At 40.9% G+C, this 25833-nt stretch overlaps 1 protein-coding gene across 1 annotated transcript in view; it reads left to right on the forward strand.

Annotated features, from left to right (window-relative positions):
- LOC124595869 (brefeldin A-inhibited guanine nucleotide-exchange protein 3) overlaps nucleotides 1-25833 on the forward strand; it is a 306469-nt gene that overhangs the window by 194346 nt on the left and 86290 nt on the right. The window contains exons 13-15 of the mRNA XM_047134775.1: nucleotides 11308-11489; nucleotides 11923-12085; nucleotides 12476-12583. Coding sequence (XP_046990731.1) covers nucleotides 11308-11489; nucleotides 11923-12085; nucleotides 12476-12583 — 453 coding nt within the window. The remainder of the gene's footprint in view (nucleotides 1-11307; nucleotides 11490-11922; nucleotides 12086-12475; nucleotides 12584-25833) is intronic.

Genomic DNA, 25833 nt, shown 5'->3' on the forward strand with positions numbered 1-25833 from the left:
CCTATATAGTGCCACACTCCAGACAAAACATTTGTCGAGCCTTTTCCTTAGTCCTTTATTTAATTTGCCACATAAGAGTCTCCTCTTTCTGTTGAATGCCTCCTTTGCTATGGCAATTCGAGTTTTCACCTCCTGGTGACATCTCAAGTCTTCAGTTATTGTGCTTCTGAGATATTTAAATTCACTTACTTGGCTAATGGTAGATTGTCCTATTTTAATATTGGACAGTCTGCGTCTTGTACTGATGACCATACTCTTTGTTTTTGCTGTGTTTATTTGCATCCCATATTCCACACAAGCTTAATTCACATCTTTGAGCATGTTATTCACTGTCCGCTCACTGTCTGCCACTAATACCATGTCATCAGCAAATCTTATTCATTCTATTCTCTTTCCACCAATACATATTCCTCTTTTCCCATCTAAACTTTTCACAATAATCTCTTCATGGTATACATTAAACAACAGTGGGGAAAGGCAACAACCTTGTCTAACATCTCGTCCAATGCGCTTCCTTCTGACATTTCATTTCCAATCCTTATCCTTTCTTTTTGGTGTAAATATAGATTCTGTATCAGTCGTCTCTCTTTCCAATCTACTCCTTTCCTCTTCAAGATATCCATCAGCTTGTTCCACTGAACTCTGTCAAAAGCCTTTTCTAAATCTATAAAAACAGCAAAGTTTTCTCTACCCTTTTCCATATATCTTTCCCCTATAGTTCTTAGCAGGCCAATAGCATCTCTTGTTCCTTTTCCTCTTCTAAATCCGAACTGCTCCTCTGCAATCCCTCTATCCAGCTTGCCATATAACCTTCTATTCAACACTCTCAGCAAGACTTTAGCTGCATGAGAAATTAGACTGATGGTCTGGTGCTCTTCACATTTTTTAGCATTTCTCTCTTTCTCTATTGGTATAATAACTGTTGCAGCGAAGTCCTCAGGCCATTCCCCTTTGTCATGTCTCGTTACAGAGGTAGACTATTTCTTTTCTTGCCTTGTTTCCCAGACTCTTCAACAGTTCTGCTGGCAAATCATCTATTCCACATGCCTTCCTATTCTTCATCTCCTTCAGTGCCTTTTCTACTTCTGCTTCCAAGATGGTAAATCCCTTTCCATCTTCTGGCACATATTGCTCCTCTTCAACCTTAATTTCGCTTTGCATTTCATCCCCCTTATACAGACATTCAATATATTCTTGCCATCTGTTCAAAACCTCCTGTGGTTCTTCTGCTAGAGTACTATCCGCTCTTTCTATTTCCATGTTATTCCTCTTTCTTTTACGTTCAAAAACTCTCTCACTAGCTAGTCTATACATCATTTCATACTTTCCCTCTCTCTCCATTTTCTCTATTTCGTCGCATTTCTGTTTCATCTATTTTTCTCTTGCTTCTTCAGTTTCTCTTCTAATTCATTATTCAGTTTCCTGTACCTCTTTTTGCCTTCTTCAGTTTCTACACTTTTCCACTTTCTGCGCTCTTCCATCTTTTTCAACATGTTTTCTGTTATCCATTCTTTCCTGGTGCTTTGGGATACTCTAATTTTTAGTACTTCTTTGGCAGAGCCCATGAGTCCTTCCCTCATTTTTATCCACTTGTCATTAACACTTCCATCAACACTACCTCTTTGCCATTTTTCCATAAACCTGTTCTCCAAATCTGATGCCTTTTCTACCTCTTTGAGTCTTTCTATGTTTAGTCTTTCCTTTGCTTTACCTCTTCAGACTTTTTTCAACTTCACTTGTATTTCTCCCATCACTAGGTTGTGGTCTGAATTTCTATCCACTCCTGGATAAGCCTTAGCATTCTTCAAACAGTTCCTAAACCTTTTTTGTATCAGGATGTAATCCAGCTGATATCTTTCCCTATTCAAATTTGATATCCATGTGTAACGTCTCCTTTTGTGGTGTTCAAATAATGTGTTACCCACTGCTAATGAATTTTCTTTACAGAAACTAATTAGTCATTCACCTCTCTCATTTCTTATTCCTAATCCAAATTTTCCTACTGTATCTTCATCTCTTCCTTCACCCAACACTGCTTTACAGTCCCCCATGATGATAATGCAGGCATTTCTATTTTCTTTCTCGATGTGTTCTTGTATTTTCTCATAATATTCTTCCACTTCCTCATCTCTGTGCTGGCTGGTTGGCATATATACCTGTATTAATACCAAATCTTTTGAACTACCCTTCAGTCGTATCATCATCAGTCTTCCATCATTATATTGTACCTTCATTACCTTATTTTTCAACTTTTGCCCTATCAATATTCCTACTCCGTTTTCACCACTCTTGATTTTCCCTGAGTAAAAGAGTTTATAATCTCCAGTTTCTATCTCCCCATTCTCTCCCCATCTTATTTCACACAAACCGAGGGCATCTAATCTGTTCCTTTTCATCTCCTGTTTTGCATTCTCTAGCTTTCCTGCTTGCAGAAGTGTTCTCATATTCCATGTTCCAATCCATATCTTTCCTCCCTTCACTGTCCCTTTCTTCCTTTCAAATATGTCTACTTTCAATGTGTTCTCCTCCTGGAGATCTGAATGAGGGGAAGTTTTAACTCTGGAATCTTTCACATGAAGAGACATGCCATGTACTGCTTGGGAATGTAATGTGGTAGTTTCCCGTTACTTTCCACATAGGCAGTAGGATGCCCAGCCTAAAGTCACATGCTCTCCATGAATCAGACACTGTCTGTATCCGCCCCTCTGGGGTTCAGTCGCTACTTGTACTCTTTTTGTACCCAAAGAGAAAAGGTGCCTCTTCCGCCAGCTCCGCCGTACCGAAGTCCATCTTCTCCTCCTTCGCTGCCGTTGAGGTCTTCACTGCATCCCTGGCAAGGGGCCCTCACGAGGTACTATCACCCGGGCCAGGTGAACCAAGGTTTTTTTAACGAGGTGTTACTCCTCCCCCTCCTCCTTTCTCAACCGGGCTTGGGACCGGCTATGTATCCTCACAACCTATGGTAATACAGCCATGTAACATAATTGACAAGCACCAATATTTTGACACCAGTATTTTAACAGATGAACTCTTGGCCATTTTCAGGTCGCAAATACAATGAGGGATCAGTTGGTGTGATAGTTTAAACCCTTAGCGAGTGCAGGTGCATCTTTGTGTAAACTAAGAGATGGCATATGCAGAATGATACCACACAGTAGACAACAAGCATCACCACACAGCCAAAGACAACCAATGGCAGGTGTTATCAATGGTGAAACATTAACAAACAACAAGAGATCCAGTAGTGCTTACTCTGTTTTTCTATTGCTTAATCAGAGAGAAGCAGGTTAAAAAGCAGATTTTACAGGAACCTCCATTTCTGTTTATAACATCACTTGCTATTTTAATCTCAACAGCTTCCTCAATAACACTGTGTTAGTAACAGACAGTGAATACCAGAATCTCTGTATTGTCGTATTTCATAGCATGACTGGTACCAGGACACTGTTCTGTAGTTGCCATTTTCTCAGCCAGTGGAACATGTGATGCTTATGCCCTATACAGTGGGCCTCCACAATCCTAATGGTCTGACTTGTGTATGACATGCCACAACTGCTGGGGATATGGCAGACACCAGCTTTACACAAACTGAAATCATCCTGCATAGAACCCAAATGGGCCATGATCTTAGAGGATGGTAAAAAATCACACTTCATAGCATGTATCATCAGAATATGATAAACTTTGTTGGAAATTCTATATGTGTAAGACAAAAAAGTGTAGACTTTGGTACCACCTCATTAGTCTCATCAGTCACACATTTCACAATTGGGTAGTAGTGGGGCAGGCTGCTTGCTGTGCTGTCACTAGGGAGGCACAGCAGTAGACTGTGCATGACCGCTAGCTGTAGCAGTTTTGGTTTCATGTGCCACTAGTGCTGTGGTTTGGGTTTCCACTACTAGTTTTGCCGCATAAGTAGAATTCTGGTGAAATAAATAAGAGCAGGCAAAATTGTGCTTTCATTCATCCAATGACATCGCCCATACAACAAGGGACATTATGTTTCATAATTTCCTGAAAATATTGAATCTATCTTGGACTGAGCCACATTACTAATAGAAAAATAAAATGAGAATCTCAGGCTAACGGCTGCATCAAGTCTTACAGAAGTATTAAATGAAACATAAGATTGCTAGTAATGACATACAGGCTATTTTCTCACAGCATTTCACATCAGGGCAGATTTTATTTTACTAAGAAATGGAAGAAATATTAAAACTTAAGTGGAAATGAGATAGATGACTGACAACTGTCCTCAGCAGTATAACATCATCGTAAAAAGAAATAGCATTCACATTTCCAGTGAGTGTTATAAGGAACATCTCATATTGTAGAGTGCACCAAGACTGTAAGCTCTGGAAAATTAGTTTCCTAGTCAGCCTTGTTTCAACCTGGCTATCAGTATGTAAGATGCTCCCATGTTTGTTACACTGCCAAAGATACTAATGACTAAGTTTGTGGATGTCAGAACATGTCTCTGTGCAATCATGGTCAAACTAATTTCCAAAAATCTTCTGAAAATATTCACCAGGTTTTAATTTTGAGACAATATTGGTTTTTAGTGAAATCACATCATCTTTGAGACATCTCAACTTGAATATGTATTGTTTACTAGCTCTGTAGAATTACCTTAATATTTCCTTCAGCATGTATTTAACAGCTTGCACTGAGTGGCATGAAAGTAACTCTGTAGCTAACCTTACACTTTGGCTTGCATGCCCAGTAATATTCAATGTGGCTATGAAATATGATACACAATTGATATATCGCCCTTATTATGATCCAGCAGATCTCATAGTAATTTCTTTGTCATGGTCTCTGACTTTTAGCAAAATGAATCCTTTATCTAGTAAGTGGTTTCCTGGCAATTTCAACAATGCGTACATTACATAATACCCATACTATACTGTCACAAACCACTTGGTGTGAGAAAAATGTTTTACCAGTGGATAATCCAGAGTACTTCCTTACTTTCAAATCTTTGGACCCCATCATGTTACAAGGAATAGCTGTGATGCATAGTTCAATCATCCCAGTTTTTTTTTCTTATCCTTTCTATCAGCTCAATAGTCATTGGTATGTCGATGTTGTAATGCCCTGACTGCTTTCCTGTCACAAATAAGCAGTGGGCCATCACCACCTGAAGTATCATATCAACAAATGTAACTTATTCAACTATCAGTTTTCAGTTTGTGAACACGTAGGTTACCTCAAGCTCTATTTAAACTGCATCATCCATGTTTGAAGCATTGAACAGCAGAGCAAAGGATAATTCTATCTCCTCACATATACATTTGCTTTGGGAAAAAGAAATATAGATTACAAAAACTGCTTTCCAATTAGCTATGCATCACATTAGGCACCAGTTTAATCAGTAGTTCATGTTATAATAACACCGAAGTTAGAATTGAAGACAACACACTTATAAATAAAGTGTTTATTGTTCATTGTGTCCCAGTGAAAATGTGTCACTGAGTAAATTGAAGTACCTGGCAGAATACATTGCCTCCAGATCCAAAAACATTGACAGTTCACTCTGAGGTCAAATAAGAAACTGTCAGCGTGCTACAAAAGAAACTGCAAATTGTGGCTTGATTGTTACAACTTCTAAAGAATGTCTCACATCTCTGTCACCTGAATGGCTAAGTCCGAGCATGTTTTCACTAATATTGTTTAAAATAACATCATTGGTGTTTATTATCTTGCTTAGCATGAAAATTATTTTCATGTTGATCTGATAATCTGTTGCTTTGAGAAGCCTCATTCCTTTTTTTAACCCAGTTATAATAGAACATTCCCAGCTGTACTAATTAGAACAGTAATTGTTTTAGAATGCACCACAGCTGAAAATTTAATTGCTTATGATCAATATGAAAAATACATTGAGGAAAATATCCACTTACCATAATGACTTGAAGTCATCAGTACTGCTATCTGCCCAGTGACATCAGTGGTTGCTGGCCATTGGCTGCATATTAACTAGGAGTGGCCAACTCATTAGATGTCCATCTAGCTTGGGTAGTTAGCATAACACATGTTTGATCTCTCTCTCTGTATATCCATTCTGGTAAAAGGTAACCAAAAGATAAGCGAAGGCAGTGGACAAACTTTCAAGGTCTGAGATGACATGACCTCAACAAACTAAGATACTAATTACTCCTTCACACTGAACTAGATGGTAACAACTGACAGCCTGATGAGTTGGCTTCCTATATTTTCTATTCTTTGACCAGTTCTACGAGTGCACAGATAGGGCTGAACAGGGAGCCTTTTGTCAGTTATTGTTTCTGATATTCATATGGCCCAATCCTCCTCGTTCAAGGTTGATCTGGAATTCTGACCCCTTTTTTTTATTCTTGCAGTTATTAGTCTACACTCATCCTGTGTACACCATCAGAATCTAAGACTCTCCCCTTCTTTCTTTTGTTTTTATTTCCTCCCTTCATTCTTGCTCTAACTAGGAACACAAGGAAACTCATGGCTGTTAGAGAGATACAACTTATTGGGTCAAGGAGTCAGATCAACAAGATTACAAAGCAAGTAGTTTATACTTCTTAGACACATTTAACAACTGAGGGCCTGGGGGCCTGTGCATACCCTTATAAAGATGCTGTCCATGTCATGTGTCACTGTTGCAGTGCTGCCCATGCACAGCAGAACTGGTAATGGTAGTAGATGACTAGGCTGCCCCTGGTAATCACCTCAGATAGATGCGGGCACACTGTTTGAATGAATGCCAGCGTGCACTATCCTTGCCATAATGGCCTGAATTGTGTCCAGATAGTAGTAACCTGTTCTTGTGAGAGGGAAAAGACATCCATGGCACCTGTGGCGGTGCTGGGGGGCAGCCAAATCTTTCTGACCCACCTGACTGGTGCGCATATGGATGAACGTGAGTGGGGCAAAGGCATCCCTGCTGTCCATGGACCATGGGCAACTAGTGGACATGACCAGTGACAGAGGGGCAGGAGCCATCTGGACATTGGAGTCCACAATGGAGAGCTGAGGAGTACATGATGAGGGAGCTGGCACAGGCAGTGATGTTGGTGGACTGGAGAGGAAAGGCTCCGGTGACGCAGACATGGCTTCCAACCCTGCTGACTGTGGCACCTGCTCAGCGCTATGGGAGGCATCGGCAGCAGCTACACGAAGCAAACCCCGCTGTAGGTGCTGACGAAGCCTTGACCGCTGGGCTAGGCGAGCACAATCATACCTGCATGATCCAGTGAGGGCACCATCCAAACACCCTGGCCCAGACTGGTGTGCCAAGTGTGAACATCGACAAAATCAGCATCAGTTGGGACACCTGCCTTGGAGCGAGAGATTTAGCAGTGCCTGTAATTGATGGCCATGCGGGAGCTCAGCAGGACTCTTGCTCCCAGTTAGTGTCATTCTGTAACAACTTAAAAAACATGAGAGCCTCCTTGGCTGGAAAATCTACATAACTGTGCACCTTGTCTTAAACATTTGGACAAGAAATTCCACTTTGTCGACTGTAGTTGGAAGGGAAGTTCTGTGATGTGGTGAATGCCATTATGTGTACAAAAGTCCTGTAAAGATTGTGCCATGAACTGAGGGCCATTGTCTGAAACCGTGGTGCAAGGCAAGCTTTCTATGGAGGATCTTTGACAGGGCTGTTACAGTTGTGTCTGCTGTCACAGAGAGATGACAGATGGCACAAAGAACATGAGAAAAAACATCAGTTGCCATTAACCACAAAGTGTGTTAAAAGAACCAATGAAATCAATGGGGTTTATTTTCCAAGGCTGTATAGGGCTGGCCACAGCAACAAAACAGTGTCTGGTGCAGCCTGCTAACTGGAACACCATTGGGAGGCTATGATAAGGTGTTCCACCTCCCAATTGAAGCCCATCCAAAACACATGGTGGGACACCACCAGTTTTGTGAGAGAGATACCCCAATGTCCCAGATGTAATAAGCAAGGGACTCCTGCCACAGAAGGTCTCTGGAACCATGATGCAGGAAGTAAACCCTTTCATCAACAGGAGAATAATCCCATCTAAGAGGGAGAGGTGATGGTGATTCTGAAACGTGTCCGATGCCTAGTCCAGCAGATGCTCATGCCACCCATGTTGTATCATGCATACAACCTGCTGGAGCACCAGATCTGCTGCCACAGCAGAGACAGTACAAGAACTGGTGATGAGGAAGCCATTCACTGTGTGCCTCACCTCTGTATCCAGTTGAAACCAGGCAGTTCTTCCTGGTCGAATGAGGGGTCAAGACCCATGGGGAGCTGGGACAGAGCATCCACATTTGCACATTGTGATGTAGGACAAGAATGGATCTCATAATTGTACTGGGCCAAGAACAGATGAATTTTTTAAGGCATAGATGATGGCAAGAGCTCTTTTTCCACCTGAGAATGATGTTGCTAAGCAAATTTGAGTGTTTTCAATGCAAAAATAATAGTCTGTTCAGAGCGATCTGAATGGTGGTAGGATGGGACTACCCCCACCCCATACTGGGACACATCCATGGCTAGGACCAGTTGCTTGCGGGTTGCTAGAAACAGCATGGAATGAAGACTGTCCTTAAGCTACAAAAAAAGCACACTTACAACTGCACACCAAACAAAAGAAACTCTTTTCTGAAGTAGCAGATGATTTGGGGGGGGGGGGGGGGGGGGGCGCAATAGTAGTCACTCTGGGAATAAACTTGTGATAGTGCACCACTTTGCCAAGTAATGCCTGAAGTTCTGATAGATTAGAGGGATGGGGCAAAGCCATAATAGCAGTGCCACATTGTTCCATGGGCTGCGTGCCCTGCAGGGAAATTTAATGACCCAAATAATAAATGGATGGTTGGAAATGGTGCGACTTAGCAAGAATACATTTGAGGCCTGGAGCCTGTAGAATAGTAAATGAAGAGTGGAGGTTACACGGGTGATCCTCCACAATAGCACAAGTCATATTGATATCATTGAAATAGTTAATGCAATGATGGACAACCATCATTATCTGTTCCAAAAAATAGTGAAAGATGGCATGCGCACTAGTGACCCCAAACATTACCTGTTGATCCTGATAGAGGCCAAAAGGTGTATTAACCACAAGCAACTGTTTTGATACCTCATCCAATATAATCTGAATGTAGTCTTTGGCCAAGTTGATTTTTGAAAAGAACTGACCCCCCAGTCAACTTTGCGCGGGACTTCTCTGGGCGAGGCAGGAAGTAAGTGTCTGTGTGTGCCTGTGCATTGATAGTGACATTGAAGTCACCATAGAGCCAAAGCTGATCAGGCGGCTTCTTTACGATCACGATCATTCACTTGAGGAAACTAGTCTAATCACTCCCAATGACATTAAGCAATCCAGCTTCATTGTAACCTGGTCGCATAAAGCTACTGGCACTGGCTATGCCTGAAAAAAGTGAGGGCGGCAGAGGGTTTGAGGGTGATGTGTTGCATGAAACCTACCCCTGAGGTTAACAGATCCAGAAAGGCACCTGGTCTGATATTAGAAGCACAACTTCTGCAGTAAAAAAAAGTAGCGAAGACACCAAACCCAAACAAATTTTCAGTATTTTCATAATTAAAAGAATGGATAACTGACTTGTAAACTGTATCAGCCATGAATTGGTCAAGAATATGCATCTGCTCTTTGTTACAGCTTACCAATGGACACTCGATTTATGTAAACGGTTGAGACTCTAGCCAGACATACATCTGTGAATTGAGTAATGACATGAGAGCCCCCAACTTGTTCGATAAATGGCTTATCCATCACCTGAACTTCTATGAAAAGTTTTTTCTGTCCCGCAGAAAACATCAAACACAATGATACAATGATTTACTGGGAAAAGCGGAAGGGTTGGGAGGGGGGGGGGGCAGAGATTGACTTACCACTGCTATGTGTCCTTTTTGTGGATTTATGGTAAGTGGCCCACCACTTGGGGCAGGGAGCCCACTTATACTGTTGCTACTTCCTCTTCCCTAGTGTGCTAGACTCGATACGTCAGGGCTGCACACTGCCAGCAACAGCAACATCATTCCTTGCCTCTAATTGGCGGCTTGTGGCATGTGGGACCTCGAACGACTGTGCAGTTATTTGTACTCACTGCCCGGACTTCAACCAAACTGCAACCAGTTTGGTTGGAGTCCAGATAGTGAGTACAAGTGGTACTCACAACAGCAAAACTCGCAGCACTTGAAGAAGACAATTTGGTTGGTTGTCAAAATATTGTGCATAAAATGGAAAATAGCAACTCATCAGAACACACTGTTAAACAGTCACACCAGGAAACCTGAGAAACATCAGTTCTCACATATAGCTGCCCTAAAAATTGCAAACCTGTTAATGATAGTCAGATAACAAGGCAGTGTTTCCTTTTTTGTTATTGTTATGTTCTGGCAAACAATGACAGAGAATTTAGCAAGTTTTCTTTTCCATAAACTAAGGTTATCAGTTAAGTTCTAACAGCACAGTTTCCCTGCAAAAAAGTAATATACGTGAGATTTATTTACATGTGTCAAAGAAAGCTTACATTTGCAATTTTGGTGGCCATCTCCTTCTGTGCAAGTCCACCTACTCATACAATAAAAGTGGTTATCATCTCACTGTGTTTCTTTTTCTGTGTTCCTGTCACATTACTCAAAAAATCAAATATGAAAAAATAAAGCTGCCCTCAACCTGAAGACTGATATGTACATGACAACACATGATTAGAATTGGTCTTATTAGAGATTATATGCTCTTTCCTTTCTCTGACCTTTGAGTTGACCAATTTAGCCATTTTTAGGGAAGCATTCAGTTTAACATGGGCTCTGAACCATGGTGGAAAATGGCATTTTTCACATAAGCAAATCATTGTCAGAAATGAAAATGACAGAAAAGTCCTAGTAGTAATTGAGGTTCAGTCCTCAGATATTCTACTTTCAGGTAATTCTAAATGTGTGTTAACCCATTAGGTATATTTTAAATTTTCATCCCAGGTAACAATACCAAACACCCAGGACCCTCACAAATGAAAGGAGATGAGGAGGTCCTTGCTAATTAGCAAATTAGAGGTGGGTTGAGCATATAGGTAAGTGAGCACTTAGAAGAGATAATGTACTAAATTTTTCATAATTAGAAACGTCTTAACTGGTTACTAATGGAAGATGAGTAGAAAACATCAGGAAACACACTAGATGAATTTGTGTGCTATTAGCTGTATATCATAATGTGTAAAGTAATGTAAAAGGCTGTTACTACAGTTTATATTCTTGTTTGTAAATAATTATGATACAGTTTGTAAATCAGGTACTTTTTGTCTTATGTCTAATTTTACTCTTTGTTGTTACAGGTCTTTTTGCAGGCCAACACATATCTGCTCGTGAGACTACTTCTCCGCACAGCCTTGCTCTAATAACAGTTGTAAATGCAGATGGAATTTATTTAGCTACATATGCTGCACTTTTATTGAATTTGAAGCTTATCAAGCTTGGATATTACTTGCAGGATACGAAACCTATACCAATGACAGAGGTAATAAATTTCATTCCAACTCTCCAACCATCTACCTTCTGCCACTCCCACTCTCTAATCTCTGCCCTCTGCCATTCACACATACATTTTCCAACAAAATTCTCTCCCTCTCCCTCTCTCCCTCTCTCCCCCCCTCCCTCCTCCCTCTCCCTCTCCCTCTCCCTCCCTTCTCTCCCTCCCTCTCGTGTGTGTGTGTGTGTGTGTGTGTGTGTGTGTGTGTGTGTGTGTGTGTGTGTGTGTGTGTGTGTGTGTGTGTGCGCGTGTGTGTGTGTGTGTGCGCGCGCGCGCGCCATCCATGCACCCTTATGTACATGTTCAATCACTCACACTCACATACTCATGCATCCTTACATAGCTTGCATGTTATCATATCTACATGTCAGTGTATTTTTGTGAGTATTCAGTGTTGTCTCATTGGCATAACAAATTACAGGCTGAGTTCGTGGAAGGAGTACATGGCAGTGGAGTACTGGTATATCTTTCTGACACCTGGCTTTCTGAGCTATATCAGCATGTTCTGGCCCTAAACATGCTTGAAAGGTCTGGTTACCGCCCATCTTCTGGCAATAATTATGCACTTATTAACTTACTAACAGGTACTAACATAATTTCAAAAATTCCTAACAGTACAGTTGTTGTAATGGCAAATTGAATCTTATTTTTTGATCATATGGTTTCTGAGATGTTTAGAAAGTTCCATTTGTTGTATAATGCTAACACTCTTATCCAATAACTAAACTACATTTAACAAAAATATGTTTTACACATTGTTGCAAGAGACAGTCATTCATAAACGTGCTGTAAAGTGTCAACCGTCAATTTACTTGAGCCTGTTTATTGTTTAGTTATGAGAGTTACTAACGGAAATGTTATATTCATTGCATGTGACTAATTTTCTTTCTGTCACATTTGGTTGGTTATTAACTTATTTATATATTACTGAGTAACATAGTAGACATTCTGTTAATGGCTGAAATATATTTTAGACTTAGATGGTTTAGGCAGCACCCAGCAAGGCGGGCAACTGTTGTCAGATTGCCAGCGTCTGGAAAGAGCAGCATCACATGGTGAAACAAGTCCAGAAGTTGATGCAGGTAAATGACTGATTGCTTGTCTATACTTTCATTAGAGAAAATAGTGCTGAAGCTGGATAGTAACTGTTTGGAAATATGTAGTTTAATAATATTACACTGTTAAGTCGTGTTTAATTTGAGTGATCTTTGTGGATAGTCCTCGTTTTACTACTTACTGCAGCTAATGTGAAACCAAAGATACTGTGATGATTTTGTTGATAACTTATTTTGTTCGCTAGGTTGTGTGCTACTAATGGATTGGAAATGTTCATTGTCATAACTAAAAGACAGAACACGAAAGCATATAGCGAACTACTGGTAATCACACTGTTTGTATTCAATGTTCTCAAGTTTGTGATCATCAACAGAACCTCACTCATAACAGCTGTGTAGATGTAATGTATTTACTGCTGTGTCACATATGAGTCTGCTGCTTAGAAATGGAAAGTGTACTGTAATCTATAATTCTCCAGTGCATTACATTCTTGTTGCATTGAATTCATACATATACATGCTGCAAACCACCTTGAGGTGCATGGCAGAGGGTATGTCCCATTGTACCAGTTATCGGAGTTTCTTCCTGTTCCAGTCACATATGGAGTATGGGAACTGAATGCCTCCATCCCTGCGGTAATTATTCTAATCTTGTCCTCATGGTCCCTCTGTGAGCGATACGTAGGGGCTGGTAGTATATCCTTAGAGTAATCATTTAAAGCCAGTTCTTGAAACTTTGTTAATAAACTTTCTTGGGATAGTTTACATCTGTCTTTAAGAGTTTGCCAGTTGAGTTCCTTCAGTATCTCTCTGACACTCTCTCATGGATTAAACAAACTTCTGATCATTCGTGCTGCCTTTCTCTGTACACATTCAATATCCCCTGCTAGGCCTGTTTGGTATGAATCCCACACTTGAGCAATATTCTAGTATGGGTTGCATGAATGATTTGTAAGCAATCTATTTTGTAGACTGATTGCACTTCCCCAGTATTCTAACAATAAACCAGTGTCTGTCACCTACTTTACCCACAACTGAATCTATGTGATCATTCTATTTGTTGCATCCAGGTATATGTATGAGTTGGACGATTCAAACAGTGACCCACTGATATTATAGTTGTGGGATACTATGTTTTTTCATTTTGTGAAGTGCAAAATTTTATGTTTCTGAACATTTACAGCAAGTTGCCAATCTCTGCACCACTTTGAAATCTAATCAAGCTCTGACTGAATATTTATGCAGCTTCTCTCAGATAGTACTTCATTACAGATAACTGCATCATCTTCAAAAAGCCTGCTTTTTATTAATATTGTCTGCAAGGTTATTAACATACAACATGAACAGCAAGAGTCCGAGATAACATGCTGCGTCCTCTCTACCAAAACTCTCTCAATCCTGTCACAAATTTCACTTGATACACAATATAATCATACATTTCACAATAAGTGTAGGTACGGTACTGAGTCAAATATTTTTCAGAAATCAAGAAGCACTGTATCTACCTAGCTGCCTTGATCCAAAGCTTTCAGTATGTCATGTGAAAAAAGTGCAAGCTGGGTTCCACTTGATCATTGTTTTTGAAATCCATGTTGGTTGGCATTGAGGAGGTCATTCTGTTCAAGATACCTCATTATGTTTGAGCTCAGAGTATGTTCTAAGATTCTAAAACAAATCGATGTGAAGGATATTGGATGGTAGTTTTGTGGATCACTTCTACTACCCTTCTTGTAGCGGGTGTGACCAGCACCTTTTTTTAAGAACTGGGCACAGTTTTTTGTTTGAGAGACCTAAGATAGATTATAGTTAGAAGAGGGGCTAACTCAGCCACAAATTTAGTATATAATCTGACAGGGATTCCACCGAGTCCCAGAGCTTTGTTCAGTTTTAATGATTTCAGCTGTTTCTCAGCACCACTGACACTAATACTTATTTCAGTTATATTTTCAGTGGTACAAGGATTAAATTGGGGCAGTTCTCCTGGGTTTTCCTTTGTAAAGGAACATTTGAAAATGGAGTTAAGCGTTTCAGCTTCAGCTTCAGCTTCAGCTTTTGCTTTACTACCCTCAGTTTCAGTTCCTATCTCTTTCACTACAGTCTGGACACTAACTTTGGTGCCACTAGCAGTCTTTACATACAATTAGAATTTCTTTGGATTTTGTTAAATGTCATTTGACAACATTCTGCTACAGTAGTTATTGAAGGCATTACACATTGCTCTCTTGACAGCCAAATGCATTTCATACAGTGTCTCTCTATCTCTAGCTCTATGCTTACACCTATAATGCAATAATATCTGTTTTCTTAGAAGTTTCTTTACAGTGACTGTATACCATGGAGGTTTCCTCCCATTATGAACTGTTCTATTGGGTACATATCTATCTGGTGCGTGTTCAACCATCCTTTTATTCTTGAACTAGAGTTCCTCTTCATGCTCCTGACCTGTACTGAGAATTTCAAGTTCCTTATTGGGATATGATACTACTGATTTTTATCTAGTTTACAGAACATACACAGGGTGGTCCATCTGAAGTTTCAGATGAGATTATCTCAAAAACTATACATCGGGTAAATTAGTGGGTAAGACAAGCTCATAAGCTCAAAGGGGGACATCAAATGATACTACACATGACCTCCAGCCCCCTCCCCCTTGGGTGGGGCAGGTGGCATCTTTTAAATCTTTTTTTTATTGCAGATTCAGATTCTCCATGAAAAAGTAATCAAGTTTTGTCTTAAGCATTTTTTTAAACCATTGACAGATGGTGCTGAAATCGAGAAAAAAGTAAAATTGGCGAAGAACTGATTTATTGAGAATTATCCAAGAAAGATACATCAAATTGATAAAAAAGTGTGCACCAATTCTTTCGTTACACCAAATTAAGCTATTTTTGTACAAAATGTACTGTATTATACTTTTAGTGTTACCCAGGAACGATGACATGGACGCAATAGAACGATGTTCCCATGGGGTGCTTCATTAGTGAGAGTCCCCTTGCCTCTCACATGTTGGGGTGCTTCATTAGTGTGAGTCCCCTTGCCTCTCACAATTTGGGGTGCTTAAATAATGAAATTAGCCATGAAGAAATTGTTCAAAATTATCCCCATTTGCTTCAATGCATAAAGTCCATCATCTGTGAAAATTGTCCACAGTTTTGAGCAGCATATCCCGTGGTGTGGCTGCATATGCTCTTCGAATGAGTTGCTCCATATCGTTTCGAGTTGTGGGCTGTCTTTGATAAACAATATTTTTTAAATAATCCCTCAAGAAAAAATCAGGAGATGTTAGATCTGCTGAACGTGGAGGCCACTGAATTGGTCCGCTGCGTACTATCCGCCGACCAGGGTACTGTAAATTTAAAGCATTCCACACATTGTTAGCATAATGGGGAGCTGCTCTGTCCTGTTGGAACCACATTCATTGCCTAGTTTCTAAATCAACATTTACCATTAGCTCCAACAAATCATCGCAGAGAAGTTGTACTTAAGATTTCCCAGTAACATTTCAGTCAAAAAAATACTGTCCTACCAAGTAACCATTTAAAATTCCACACCAGACCATTAACGGCCATTTGGGTTGATTGTCAACAGGTCTGTGCCAGTGTGGATTGACAGGGGGCCAATAATGACAATCATGACAATTGAATTCGCCATTGTTTTTGAATGTGGCTTTATCGGTGAACATAACGTATCTAAAAAAATCATTGTCGCCTATTATCATTTCCAAGGCCCATTGGCAGAAATGCATGCATAGTTGCCTATCTTTCAGGGTTAGTGCCTGTGTCCTTGTGATATCATACGCATGATATTTATGTACTTTCAAAATCTTCAAAACTGTTGATATCGGTATTCCAGTTTGTCTCTGAATTGCACGACTGTGGTGTCACTGCCAGACACCACACTTGCTAGGTGGTAGTCTTTAAATCGGCCGCGGTCCGTTAGTATACGTCGGACCCACGTGTCGCCACTGTCAGTGATTGAAGACCGAGCGCCGCCACACGGCAGGTCTAGAGACACTTCCTAGCACTCGCCCCAGTTGTACAGCCGACTTTGCTAGCAATGGTTCACTGACAAATTATGCTCTCATTTGCCGAGACGATAGTTAGCATAGCTTTCAGCTACGTCATTTGCTATGACCTAGCAAGGTGCCATTATCAATTTCTATTTATCTTGTGATGCATGTACCATCAGACCAATGTTCACCAATTGTGGATTAAAGTTAAGTATTCCAGCAGCTACGTACGTTATTGGCTATATTAATTACCTTGTCCTGTTCCAGACCTCACGCCAGCCTGCGTGACCTTAAACGCGTGCCTTTCGGCTTCACCTCGTAGTGGCTTGGCTGTCTTGCCAAGTCATAACACGACTACTAATTTCGGGATCCAGTTGAACACAATTGCGCAGCTGCAGTGTAGCTGTTATGGTATTCACTTAAAATTAACATCATATCAACAATCTCTGTAAGAGGATAGTGAGCCATGTTTCACTATAGAATAATTTTACTTTCATCAGTTGATGTGTACGGTTCACAATCTGAAAGTGTCGTGACATCTGATCACATTGCGCTGACCTTTATACTGAGCCATAGTTTGCAGTTTGGCCACGGTAGCGCCACAGTCAGGTGAGTAATGCAATTGTGAAGAGTTCCCTAATGAGATTTTAATATCATTCCGCCTCCCTACATCAAAAACTGTGGTGGGTAGGATACATTTTGCAGCACATCCTGTGATGTGGCTGTACACACTCTTCGAATGCGTTGCTCCAAATCGTTTCGGGTTGTGGCTGTCATTCATAAACAATATTTTTTAAATAATCTCACAAGAAAAAATCAGGAGTTGTTAGGTCTATTGAATGTGGAGGCCACTGAATTGGTCCGCTGTGTCCTATCCACCGACCAGGGTACCGTAAATTTAAAACATTCTGCACATTTTTAGCATAATTGGGAGCTGCTCTGTCCTGTTGGAACCACATTCATTGCCTAGTTTCTAAATCAACATTTTCCATTAGCTCCAACAAATCATCGCAGAGAAGTTGTACTTAAGATTTCCCAGTAACATTTCAGTCAAAAAAATACTGTCCTACCAAGTAACCATTTAAAATTCCACACCAGACCATTAACGGCCATTTGGGTTGATTGTCCAAATAGCTTAATTTGGTGTAATGAAAGAATTGGTGCACATTTTGTATTGATTTGATGCACCGTTCTCGGATCATTCTAAATAAATTGGAGTTCTTCCCTAATTTTAATGTTTCTCGACTTTAGTGCCATCTGTTAATGGTTTAAAAAAATGTTTCAGACAAAATTTGATTACTTTTTAATGGAGAATCCAAATCTGCAATAAAAAATGGGGGTTTCCATTTCAGATTTAAAAGTTGCCCCCCCCCCCCCCCGTCCCACCCAAGGGGATGGGGGCTGGGGGTCACGTGTTGTATCATTTGATGTCTTCCTTAGAGCTTACGACCTTGTCTTACCCACTATTTTTACCCAATGTATAGTTTTCGAGATAATCTCATCCGAAACTTCAGATTGACTACCCTGTATATCGTTATGCTTGTTTTAGTTGTCCTTTGTACTTACTTAAACATTGTTGCCACGTCTGCCCTCAGTAGCTGAGTGGTCAGCACGACAGAATGTCAATCCTAAGGGCCCAGGTTCGATTCCCGGCTGAGTCGGAGATTTTCTCCGCTCAGGGACTGGGTGTTGTGTTGTCCTAATCATCATAACTTCATCCCCATCGACGCCCAAGTCGCTGACGTGGTGTCAAATTGAAAGACTTGCACCCGGCAAACGGTCTACCCGACAGGAGGCCCTAGTCGCGTATATACACACAACCACATCATGGTCACTGATACCAGTTTCGATGTGGATGTCCTCAAAGACGCCAGGTCTTTTGTTGCCATTAGATCCAATATATTTCCACCATGAGTGTGGTTCCTTACTGTCTGTTCTAGGTAGTTTTCAGAGAAGGAATTTGGTAATGGTTCACATGATGTCTCATCACGCCCACTACAACAAAACTGTAATTTTACCAATTAATTGTTGGATGATTTAAGTCTCCACCAGTGATTACAGTATGATTGGGGAATTTACATACAAATGAGTTGAGGTTTTCTCTAAAGATTATGGTTACATCAGGAGGTGAGTCTGGTGGGTGGTGGAAGGTTCCAGTTATCATTATATGCTCATCCCTAGTACTGAGTGTTGCCCAAACAATCTCGCATGCAATTTCAGTTTCTATCTTGATAGATTTGAGTTTCTTGTCTTCTGTGAGAAATGTGCCACCTCCATTTCCCATTTGCCTGTCCTTTCAATCTGCACTTAAATTTTCCCCAAAAATCTCACTACTGTCAATTTTGGATTTCAATCAGCTTTCTGTACCTAGCATTATGTGAGCTTCACTGCTTTTTACAAGTGCTTCAAACTCTGGCACTTTGTTGGGAATGCTTCAGCAGTTTACCATTAGGATTTCAATACTCGCACCTGTGGGGGGCATTTCTTTCGATCTTACACTGACACTTCTGGGCATCTGTATTGGATGGAGAGTCACCTAATCTAAAAAAAACCTTGTGTACACCCCACACACAGTCAGCTACTTGAGCAGCAGCCTCCGATGTGTGTTGTACAGCTGACCTATTTAGGAGAAACTACATTTCTCAACCCTATGGCACAAGTCCAGGAAGTTGCAGCCTGGCTTGTTAGAGAACCTTCGAAGTCTCTGATTCAGTCCTTCCACTTGACTCAAAACAAAAGGACCACAATCAGTTCTGGGGACAATGCTGCAAATTGTGAGCTTCATTGAAACTCCACGTACAAGAATGGTCTTCTCACCCTTCTCTGCCAGTCGCTGGAATGACCCAAAAAAGACCTCAGAGACCAGACAACAGGTATCATTTGTTCTACTGTGCACCACAATCTGCAGTTGGTTGCACCCTATTACCTCAGTGGCTGCCAAAATAGCCTCTTCAAAATGTTGAATGAGGCCCCAAGGTATACACACTGAATGCACCTGGTGTCCATTCCTGTCCCTTACTGCCATTTTCCTAAGGAGTACCGTCATTCACCATACGTTTGAACTACCAACGGTTGAGAGACCCGTACCCTTTTTGTTTGCCTCCTTCTGACATTGGACAAAACAGGTTTCCCCAAAACTGGTGAAGTATTCCCACTGTCACAATTTCAGTTTCAGTGAAAGGCAGCACCTCAAACACCGGTCCTCCCTGGTCCCCGTCCACCCTGTACAGAACACCTAGATCTACCATTGACATGCTGCTCGCAGTCAAGTGGATAGGTAATGATGGAGCCTGTACTATCTGCAGAGGAGACAAGATCCACAGGAGAGGATAGTACTTGAGGTACCTCTGTAACCATAAGCTCCGGATATGCTTTTCAGGAAGCACCAGCATTTTTATAACAGGAATAGGGATTTTGGCTTAACCCTCCAGATCATGAAGATGATACTACCCTATTTAACTAAAAATTTTTGAGAGAAATGACACTGCAGCTCCATGGTGTGCTTCAGAACGTGGAGTTATTTTCATATTATACATAATACACTCAGGAATGTTGAAAGTAGCGCACCAAGATGGGAGCATCGGGTCAAAATCAAATTTATTAGACATAGTGATACAGATGAGAGAGTCACTTGATTCCAAAATCAAGACAAGCAAAGAAGCATGGTGAATACAAGTAGAGAAATACAATGCAACATCAGTAATTTGTTGGACCACATTTTGCTGCAGTACATGATGCAGCGTGGTCCGGCTTCAACTTGACTGGACAACTGATGTTTTCCTGGGGCAGATTGGCCCACAAATCTTGATCAACCACTTCCACATCATGTACAAAGTGATGCAATAGCATCTGGAATTTCAGCTGGTCCCACATACGCTCTATAGCAGACAAGCCCAGAGAACAGGCTGGCCGTGGAAGACATAGGAAGTTATGAGCAACTCGAGCTGTAAGCAGACGAGCATTATCTTGCTGGATAAGTGCTACTGGTAGATCATATAGGAATGGTCCCACATGGGGTTGATGAATGTCATCAGCACAATGCTGGCCAGTTAAGGTTCCATGTACCATAATTAGAGGAGACAGGCTATCACAGGCTACGACCCCCCCCCCCCCCTCCCCCGACAAGTATCCCGACTGTGCGGCATGCGGTGTGGCATGCGATGGTGTGAGTGGATCTGTATTATTCACTAGGCAGCCTCCACACCAGTGTGCAGTTATCATCTGTCCCCAAAACAAATCTGGATTCATCACTAAATATCACGTTTTGCTAACCTATGGCAGTCCACATCATTCTGGCTTGGCACTACTGTTTGCATCTGCAAGACCTCTGAAAGTGGTTTGTGGAAAAACTGGCACCTGTAGATCTGCTTGCATCGTGGAGCGAGTCTCTTAGGATCCCTGATTGTGTGCTGTATGTTCCTTCGATCATCTCACCATGTCATCTTCCTGGTTGCTCCGGACCTGGTACATCACAGGTGGGTGCCATCTCGATGTTCACCTCTCTCAACATTATCCTACAGAACACTCTTGAATGATCAATGTGGTGAGCCACATGATGTGTCGATCAGTCTGTGGCTTTGATGCCGATGAGTAGGCCCCTCTCAAACTGGCTTAGTTGTAACAAATGACTTCTAACATTTCTACCTGGCATTCTGCACCTGCTAATGTCCTTCTAGAGTTGGAGTGTGATCATAATGTGTGACTTGTCCACTATGCACCATTTAAATAGGGTTACCCTGCCCTATTGCAGCACCACTGCAGGGTCTGTGGGCATAAGCATTGGCACCAAACTTGGTTCTTTTGCGTATAGGGTCTCACTGTACTTAGCTGCAGAGTTTTGCATTTGTACTTCTCTTCCTTCTGGGTGCACCCTTTTCAAGGTTCCTGAGTGTATTTAGATGACTGACCCACTCATCTTCTTCAGCAGGAGTCGTTAGATTCCAGGCAGCTAATACACATAACAGCAGAACCCGCAGCACCTGTAGAAGCCCACTGGGTTGATTGTCGAAATATTTTATATAATGTGAAAACTTTTCTCATTTGAACAGTTGAAAGTGCACTATTAATCAGTCAAGCTGAGATATCATGGAAATAGTGATTTGCAGGCAATCCCTGGGTCACTTGCTACACTTCAGTTATTGTATAAAGCTTGCTAAGGTATGAAGCAAACACTTATATAAAAAACTGAACATCCCATGACATTACCTGCCTTGTTTGCATTAACTCTTAAAATACTGAATTGGACACCTAAACACAGCTATAGTTACACTGTCCCAGCACAAACACCTGTCTTTGTGAGCCCAGAATTTTTTTTTTTTTTTTTTTTTTTTTTTTTTTTTTTTTTTTTTTTTTTTTTTTTTTTTTTGTGATGATATGTCACAGACAGGTCAGACATATTTTAGGACATAAGTAATGTTTTTAAATATATAACAACTCCTTGTTCCTATACCTTGCACTGTATGATATGTATACTCTAATAATTTGCAATTCAACATGCACTTGAAATGGAAAGCCAAAATCGTGGTTTGTAAAATTAACAATTAACAATCAAATGGTGGAATTACTTTCAAAAAATTCTAAATGGTTGTGGTCCTCCATGAAGGAAAGATCGTTTGTAAGTGCAATTTCTAATGTGCATTTATCTCAAAACTTACTGTTCCCTCCAAACAGGCAGAAAAGGCCTACAGATTACCAACTTTATATAGCTCCCAATAGCTCAACATGCAGTCTCAAGAAAATAGGCAAGTACTACCAGTGCCTGAATGTTCCATGACGTCCTTTGGATGAAAACAAAGAGGGAAGACCCAAATGCAAATGAACATAGGCCTTACATTGTCAGACCATACATATCTAGTTCAGTTTTGCAGGTCTAATGTTTCTGGCACACAGGCATTCAAATATGAAGTCTGCCTGAGGGGACTACTCTGCCCTGTAATGAAACAAACCATTCATCACAGAATCCCCACTGTGGCATAAGGTAGGAAGAAAGAGAATGTTTACTGAGAAAATGGCTCCAATATTCCAGTGAAATATCAATGGGTTAAGGACCCATGCAGGGAACTGAAACTTTTAGCACAGGGAAGACCATTGTAATTGTGTCTATAAGAAACACATTTTGAGGGTTCTGGCATCCCATTTCCATCATAGAAAGAACATCTTCAGTCAGTCTCAGTTGGGAGAGAACTAAAGATGGAGTGCCCATCTTTGTAAATGGTTCATACCACTTTTCTCTCCCGCCCCCCTCTCCCCTCCACACTGCCAATGTCCAACATACAAGATGCTGCTGCAGCAATATATGTGCATCATAGAGTATGTTGTCTCTATGGGTCCACCCCTCCCCAGAAGATTAGGAACCTGTTACCAACCCTCACTACATGGTGCACATACTCATTCCACATATCTAGGAGATGTATAGAGTTGTGGGCACAGTGTGTTATAGGGCTCCTCTTCTATGTACATCTAGTGTAAAGCTTCTTCGTGATTGATGATCTGCCTGTTCAACACTGCTGCACTGTAATTCTTCATTACCAATCTTCGGATGTACTCTCCTGCCTTTGCATGTGCTGCTGAGTTGGAAGTGCTTAACAATCTGCACTCCTCCAATCATTTACCACTCTTGGCCAGGATACTGTGCAGCAGCTTGCAATAGTTGAACACCATGGCAGTGTCCAGGTGTGGGTACATCAAATTGAAAACATAATTCACCATGCTGCTGAAGCATCCATCCTACTGCGAACATTGACAAGTGCTACCTTGCTACGTAAGGCAAACTGTTAGTTTTGCAAAACTTCAAATGTCAACCACATACAGGGAACCCAGCAGCTCTTTTGAGCAGCAAGGGCCAGGTGCTAACAAATTATTAAGGAGAGTGCAGAGTTCGTGACAACACCTCCAGGCCGGTGTAATTGATTCCACCATCAGTACAATTCGTATGAAGGCCATAGGAGGTGGTAGAGGTGAGGCTCCCATCTACTGCTGTAATGTGCAATGGAAGGTTCCAGAGCAGCCAGAGAGACATAGCCCAGACTGTGGTGGAACATTTTGTCGGAGTAGTCACCGTCGCCAATCAGGAACCAACTTTCCATCGCTTCTGATTTGACTCTTGGGGCGATTGGGTAGTATAGAAATGCTGCCATTTTGGAACAGGGTTGTCTGCAATATGTGCCATATCATCTAGTCACAGTAGGGTCTATTATACTGTGTTATAACATGTCGTAGGGAGAAATAAAAAACCCCGAAACCTGGGGAGGACTGTACATTCAGATGTAAGTACTGTAGTGGATTGTAGTGGTTACCTCACTGGCTGTGTAGGGAAAGATCTTGGAGTGAATGGTTAATTGCCACTTTGTCTGGATCTTAGAATCCAGATTTCTTCCTTGTCACTTTCAGAAGATATTGGTCCACCATTGATAATCTGTCCCTGCTGCAGGCAACTATACAACAGGCTTTCCTGTGCAAACAACACGTAGTAGATGTTTCTATTTTTTTTTTTTTTCATTTTTTAAATATTGAACTGGCATACTTTGATAGCTCCATAAATGTGACATCCAAGGACATCCAGGTTTTCTCTTGTCTTTCCTTTCCCCATGTTATTTTAGCTATTGAGTCAGCGGGGCTTTGTCAGATCACGTGGATCAAGAGAATGGTGTCTCCCTAGGTAATACGACAGTGATTTCAATTGCTAGTAACAGTATTCCACGTCAGTAGTAATGCTGGAGGACTGTGTAAATAAAACGAGTTTTAAATTTTGTGTTTGTTTCATCCATTCATATTTTGTTTTTAATTTGATTGAATTGATAATGAGGGGCATCATTTTAAATTACTGATGAGGTTTTGTGGTGCCATCTTTAATGTGCTCTCTAATGATCTCATCATTGTCAGTGCCTTAAATCATAATATTTCTTCATGATAAAGGCAGTTGAACAATATGTTCTGTAATTAGTGAAAAATTACTTGAACAAATCATTCATGGATTACAGCCAAATCTGCTGATAAATTTTTATAATTTTACTGTGTTACTGTTGACAGAGATTCTGATATGTTCCTGAAAATATGTATCAGACTGTTCTTATTCAGTATACTTGAAACTTAATCTTCTTTTAAAATACAACAAAAGGTATTGATTAATATCCCCATGTAGAGATGATATTCCATCAGAATTGTTGAGATCCTTGGGAGACCCAACCATGAAAAAACTATTCCACATGGTGCGCAAGATACACGGGACAGATGAAACACTCTCAGACTTTAAGAAGAAAGTAATAATTCCAATTCTGTAGAAGGCATGTGCTAAAAGGTGTGAATACTACCAAACCATCAATTTAATATGACATGACTCCAAAAAGCTTCCACAAAATGTTTATTGAAGAATGGAAAAGCTGATAGAAACCAACTTTGGGGAAGATCAGTTTGAGTTTTGGAGAAATCACATGCAAAGAAATACTTACCCCATGGCTTACCTTAGAAGATAGATTAAACAAAGGTAATCTGTCCCGTGTATCTTGCGCACCATGTGGAATAGTTTTTTCACGGTTGGGTCTCCCAAGGATCTCAACAATTCTGATGGAATATCATCTCTACATGGGGATATTAATCAATACCTTTTGTTGTATTTTAAAAGAACATTTGTAGATTATAGAGAGCTTTTGAAAATGTTGCTGAATACGTCTTCGAAATATTGAAGGTAGCAGGGATAAAATATAAGAGTATGAGAGTTATCTAAAACTTGTGCAGGAACCAGACTACAGCTGTAAGAGACAAATGACATGAAATGGAAGTCGTAGTTGAAAAGGGAGTGAGATGGAGTTATAGTTGTTGCTTCTGAGAAAATATTTACATTTGATACCGTTGAGATCCCTCATGAAACATGGGTCTTACTATGGTGGGGTGCCTTGCATACCTCAGTGATACAGATAGCCATACCGTAGGTACTACAACAACGCACGAGTATCTGTTGAGAGGCCACACAAAAATGTGGTTCTTGAAGAGGGGCAGCAGCCTTTTCAGTAGTTGCAGGGGCAACAGTCTGGATGATTGACTGATCTGACTCATAATATCCACCAACATGGCCTTGCTATGCTGGTACTATGAACAGTTAAAAACAAGGTGAAGCTACAGCCGTTATTTCTCCTGAGAGCATGCAGCCCTACTATGTGCTCAAAGTAGCATGGAGAGCTGCATCAAACCTGGCTCTGAACTGAAGACTGCAACAATAACAACTCCATGTGATCTAACAATGTACGCTTGGTACACCAGACATGCAGTGTGG

This window comes from Schistocerca americana, chromosome 2, assembly GCF_021461395.2.
Source record: "Schistocerca americana isolate TAMUIC-IGC-003095 chromosome 2, iqSchAmer2.1, whole genome shotgun sequence".
NCBI lineage: Eukaryota > Metazoa > Arthropoda > Insecta > Orthoptera > Acrididae > Schistocerca > Schistocerca americana.